At 41.6% G+C, this 6,000-nt stretch overlaps 2 protein-coding genes across 2 annotated transcripts; both read left to right on the plus strand.

Moving 5' to 3' along the window:
- Positions 1-1,672: 1,672 nt before the first annotated feature.
- LOC6526793 lies at positions 1,673-2,811 on the plus strand. Its single transcript, XM_002087859.3, has 3 exons — positions 1,673-1,931; positions 1,998-2,538; positions 2,595-2,811. Exons 1-3 carry the CDS (start codon positions 1,718-1,720, stop codon positions 2,794-2,796), a joined length of 957 nt encoding a protein of 318 aa, XP_002087895.1. The 5' UTR covers positions 1,673-1,717; the 3' UTR covers positions 2,797-2,811.
- A 255-nt stretch (positions 2,812-3,066) lies between these two features.
- LOC6526794 lies at positions 3,067-5,676 on the plus strand. Its single transcript, XM_002087860.3, has 4 exons — positions 3,067-3,336; positions 3,434-3,971; positions 4,136-5,025; positions 5,190-5,676. The coding sequence occupies exons 1-4, from the start codon at positions 3,117-3,119 to the stop codon at positions 5,549-5,551; spliced, it is 2,010 nt and encodes a 669-aa protein (XP_002087896.1). The 5' UTR covers positions 3,067-3,116; the 3' UTR covers positions 5,552-5,676.
- Positions 5,677-6,000: the final 324 nt, after the last annotated feature.

Below are 6,000 nucleotides of genomic sequence, written 5' to 3' on the forward strand. Positions count from 1 at the left end.
AAACCCCATAAACGCGCCACAACAACTACAAAGTACCAGTACAGTAAACCCCATAGAGGCGTTAAAACAACTACAATGTACCAGTACAGTAAACCTCATAGAGGCGTTAAAACAACTACAATGTATCAGTAAAGTAATCCTCATAGAGGCGTTAAAACAACTACAAAGTACCAGTACAGTAAACCCCATAGAGGAGCCACATAAGCCACAAAGTTCCAGTACAGAAAACCCCATAAAGGCGCCACAACAACTACAAAGTACCAGTACAGAAAACCCCATAGAGGAGCCACATAAACCCCACAGTTCCAGTACAGAAAACCCAAAAAGGGCGCCACAACAACTACAAAGTACCAGTACAGTAAACCCCATAGAAAAGCGACATAAAACACGAAGTTCCAGTACAGAAAACCCCATAAAGGCGCCACCACACTCACTAGGCCCCAGTACAGTAAACTCCATAGGGTCTACTGAAGTCGCGAGGCGTGCAGAACGATGGATATTTTCCAGGGCAGAGGACACAACTACTCCTGAACCACTGATGACCAGCGATGTAGAAGAAAAGATAAATAAAGTAACAAAAATAATTGGCAAGATATTGAAATCCGCGGGTGTAACTAGTGGTGTAACTAGCTTAAATGAGTCGAGACCATATATATTTATCCTTGTTGCTTCAGTGATAATTGCTCTATTGCATAAGTAAGGTACAGCATTCATGCATTTCGGTCTATTAATAATGTGTTGCAAGTCTACTATTTTATAAATGAAATTTAACATATATAAATATATTAAAAAATATATTAATAAATATATAAATAAATAAATAACACTTGAAAACGAAATTATTTTATTGGCATAAGGAAACTTGATCATTTTTGTTAAGGTGTACAAACAAGAAAACTTCTCGAACTTGCCGTAACTTCCCTTCGCCAACTTCTAAACATAATGAGTAGCAGTTATTCAATATACAATATCGGGAAATCAATAAAAATTAGTGAAGAAAGAATAAAAAGTAAACAGGCGTTGTTCCAAACATATATTGTGTAAGCATATACAATGTATATCAAATGCGTTGGAAGTAGGCGATAAGCTTCTTATCGTCGTCGTTTTGATCCATAGGTGTGAACTTCGAAAACTTCAGTTCAAATTATTAACAAATTGTACATTTTTATGCAAACATTATGCTAAAACCGATAAAGGGAAATAAGTAGGTTTAAGTATCCCCAATACCAAAACGCATTTGACTTGAATAATACTACCGTCGAGACACCCTGTGGCAGTTTTGGGCGGTTTGTGGACGTTAGAGTGGGCGTGGCAACATGAATCGACAAACTTGCGCTGCTTCTATGTCTCTGGAGTCTGTATGGTTAATCTGAACGTTCTAGCTTTTGTAGTTCCTGAGATCTCGACGTTCATACGGACAGACAGACGGACGGACAGACGGACGGACAGACGGACATGGCCAGATCGACTCGGCTATTGATCCTGATCAAGAATATATATACTTTATATGGTCGGAAACGCTTTCTTCTGCCTGTTACATACTTTTCAACGAATCTAGTATACCCTTTTACTCTACGAGTAACGGGTATAAAAATTAAACGTTCTTGGTGATTTTGGCACAAAAAAGTGTTTGTCTGATAAGAAAATGTAAATATATTTATACAAAAGCTTTTCTCAGTTCAGTCGTTTAAAAAGCATCCAAATTTATACAACGGCAATGGTTCCAGCGCTGAAGCTATTTTTGATATATATAGCGATTCAACCAATTGCCAGCTGTGATCTGGACATCAAGTTGCCCAACGGACAAGTTACAAAGTCATCTAGCTGGTTCCTAGGTGACAACATCAAATTCGTGTGCAATCGTGGATTTTCTTTGCAGGGAAAGTTGTGGCACCTTGGCACCGGAAATATAGGGAAGCGATACTGTGCCAGTGAGTTCAAATGTGTAATATAACATAAAAACTAATATATAAATAATAAAAATGTGAAACTTTCAGAGGCGGGATGTACTGATATTAAGAAACCGGACAACGGAGCTATTTTCACGGCCACGGATGGCTTAAAGGCGGAAATCGAATGCGATGCAGGATTTGTTCTCCGCGGAAATTCTGTTACCTACTGCAATGGAACAAAGTGGATCATCAAGCTGGGAACTTGCCAGATGGCCAACCATACCGGTGACTATTCCTGCGACTTCGAGAGGGAGGATCAGTGCGGCTGGATTGCCAGTAAAGCCATACCACAGCCATGGAAGCGAATTAGTGCTGCAGCAGACTTTCGCAAAGACAAGTGTCTGCACAAGGATCACACCTTCCAGAGCGATGTCGAAGGACACTTTATTCGCTTGCAGTCGCAAGTACATGCTTCCAGGACCTCCCACTTCATATCGCCGATCTATCCCAGAAGCCTCACGTTGGGCCATTCCTTGTGGTTTCAGTTCCAACTCTTCATGTTTGGGACGGAAGTAAGAGACTTGACCATTTCGGTCAAACCCTCTTCAATGGCGGTCGAGGATATGTGGACGAGTTTTGGAAATATGTGAGCGAAATATTTAAATCACAAAACCTTTTAATACATCAAGTGTTATCTTTCAGGTGCACCAAACTCACCGTGTCCGGCGATCAGGGGCCAAACTGGAGAAGCCAGTCGATCTTCATCGATGAAATGAAGTCGGACTTCCAGGTGGTCTTCACATTCACGAACCCAAGCTCTCTCCATGGCGACATTGGTATCGACGATGTAAAATTCATAAAAACCGAAAAACAAGTTAAACTGCGTATAAATGTAGCGCAATAAAGTAAGAACTAAATATTTCATTGCTTTCGAGGTTTTAATCTATATTTATAAACTTAGCAACACAACAATATTATATATGTATATTCCATTCATATTTTCATAACAATAAGAGTGAATTAAAAATGACCAATATAGCGGTTATCCACTCTTCTTTCTGTGAGAATCGGTCATACTTTTTTATCTTGCGATTGTGTAAGACCCGCTCTTCGTTGCTTCGAATGGATAAGTTTCGACTCGAGAAAATGTCGACTGCCATCGACTCTCAGTCTTAAAACAGCCTTCACAGTATATATACATTTAGTTCGTATTATCTCTGCAGCATGGAATTTTTCTGGACTCTGGCAGTGATTGTGATATATAGTATAGGTTCCATTAATGGACGATGTGAAAGATCTTTAGATTTGAAAAATGGAATTATAAATTATCGAGCGAGAAATATCGTGAGGTTTAGATGCAATCGCGGCTACAATTTGCAGGGAACAGGTTTGCGAACTTGCGATCGAGACGGTTCCATTCGAGGTGAAAAGCCTTTCTGTGCCAGTAAGTGCCATAAATACCTATTCAACTTCCTTTAACTCAAAATAAGCCATCATTGCCCTTGGATGATTCAATATCTCCTATGTGTTCACATTATCAGGGAGGGGCTGCGTGAGGCTAGAGGATCCGGAGAATGGATACGTCGAAAATGATGCCCTAAAAACGGATGTCGTGTGCCACGATGGCTATGTCTTGGTAGGAAGTCGCACTGCCTACTGCGATGGCGAAAACTGGAGCACCCAGCTGGGATCCTGTCGGAGGAGCAACCACACAGGGGACCATTCTTGCGATTTCGAGAGCGAGGATCAGTGCGGTTGGGAGGCGGAGACGGCTTTCCGGCGACCTTGGAAGCGAGTCAGTCCGGCATCCAATTTCCACTCCCTCAGAACGGGACCCCGTCACGATCACACCTTTAATAGCAAGTCCGGTGGTCACTACATGCGAATGGAAACTCAAGCTGGGGCTTATGGAAGCTACCATTTGATATCTCCAATCTATCCCAGATCCCTCACCCTGAAGACCGCCTGCTGCTTCCGATTCCACTACTTCATGTTTGGAGAGGGTGTGGATAGTCTGGTGGTGTCCGTAAAACCAGTATCGATGCCAGTGACAACCATGTGGAATACGTTTAGAGCCAAGTGAGTTTTGCCGCAGCGGAAGAGCAATTAGATTAGAGGGTGCAGGCAACGCCACAACATTTCTAATGATTATTTCTTATCAGTTTCGACAAATTCTTTAAATATCAGTGTCTTGTGAAAAGTACTTTAAAGTTAATGTGCTTTAATTCACTGTTTTTTCTTAGTTCCAGCAAATTTGAGATATCTGGTGAACAGGGAACCCAGTGGCTGGAGCACACGATCACCATTGACGAAATGCAGGAGGACTTTCAGGTGATCTTCACGGCTACGGATGCCAGATCCCGATTCGGAGATATTGCAATCGATGATGTAAAGCTAATGACAGGCAGCGATTGTGGCACTAACGGATTTACCACCACCACCGAACCACCGGCACCCCCGACGGCCAGCAGCGAGCAACCACTGGTGCACGACATGATGAGTTGTTCGGGTCGATGCGGAAACTCAACCGTGGATGCCAAACTAACCAGCGATGGTTTAGTCATGGGATGTGCTTGCGATGAGGACTGCTTTTTGTATGAAAATTGTTGCCTAAATTATTTCGAGGAGTGCGCTAAAGACCTGTTACAAACGCCCGAGGATAATCTAAGTTCCCCAGAACCAACTGCCACTTCAACAACCACAAGCACTACGAAGAAGCCAACAACCACAACTCCCACATCTACACCTACAACTACAACAACAACTACAACTAAAAGGCCGACTACACCAAAAACTACCACAACCACAACTACAACTAAAAGGCCAACCACACCAAAAACTACTACAACAACAACGACAACAACAAAGACAACAAAGGCCACAACCACAAAACGAACAACCACAAGACAAACAACATCTACTAAAAAACCAACAACAACTTCAGCAACGCCGAAGCCAACAACAAGGACTTCAACAACACCAAAGTCTACAACCAGTTCCACAACACCAACGACAACAACCACAAGAAAAGTGTTTACAACAAAGACAACAACAACGACCTCTAAAGTGTATATGACTACAACTCCTCGAACAACAACAATAGGACCGACTTTCAGTACCGAAATGGTGACAGGTAAGACTTAAAAGCGTTTGTTATTCATACGATGTATGTGTTAAGAAGAGAAGACATGACAACTTATAATAGAATCCCATTGGGGTCTGGTTTCTCCTCTCTTCTATATAAAAATATAAAAACTAATCTGAATAATGAATCCCTTAAATTCAACTATATAACAGGCATCGACACCCCAAAGAAGACAAGGAAGCGCATCACTTGGAAAGTTGACCCTAAGGACATCGATGGCCACATGGACACAAGCGGAAGTGCACCCAATCCAGCTTTAGTAGTGCTTTACCTGCTCATCGGCGTGGTTCTAGTGATTGTTCTGGCCAATGTAGTCAATCGCTGGATAATACCAATCAGTGGATCGAGGACCGGCAGCGAGAAGGCTGTGCGATTTAAGAAGGCATTCGAGAGTCTCAAGAAAAGAAATGGGAAAAGAAATAGCATGGAGCAGCCGATATGCGACACCGATAACGAGGATGGAGATTATTTTGAGGAAATGGGCGTGGACATTCGCCATAGGACCGATCTATGAGGGTTATAACCCTTGGTACCGAAAAACGCTATCTGCTTTGTTTGTGCCTCTTGTATGGAAAGTTTCTAAGAATTTATGCAAGAATTAAATAAAAGAAAATATGCAACCCCTACTTTTGAGATAAATGGCACTGATGATTTTCTGCTTACATTCATACAATGAAATTCTTAGTTGGTGAATATTATTGCTTTAAATGTAGTATGTGGACATAAAATCCGTCAAGAAACTAAGATAAGATCTCTTAATCAACGCCTTTGGGGTATGGCTTCATTAGTCATTTGTTGATTTAAATATCTTATCGACCATGACGTTGTGCTACAAAGTCTTAGTCGGTTTGCATTTAACATTTGGAAGTACTCACTCGCCCGTGATGATTCACAAAACTGGTCGTCATAAATACTGGGTGCATAAGTGCGTTAGTTTTGGGTCATTTAGTATAACTTACTCAA

Source organism: Drosophila yakuba, chromosome 2L (assembly GCF_016746365.2).
Source record: "Drosophila yakuba strain Tai18E2 chromosome 2L, Prin_Dyak_Tai18E2_2.1, whole genome shotgun sequence".
In the NCBI taxonomy this organism is placed as follows: domain Eukaryota; kingdom Metazoa; phylum Arthropoda; class Insecta; order Diptera; family Drosophilidae; genus Drosophila; species Drosophila yakuba.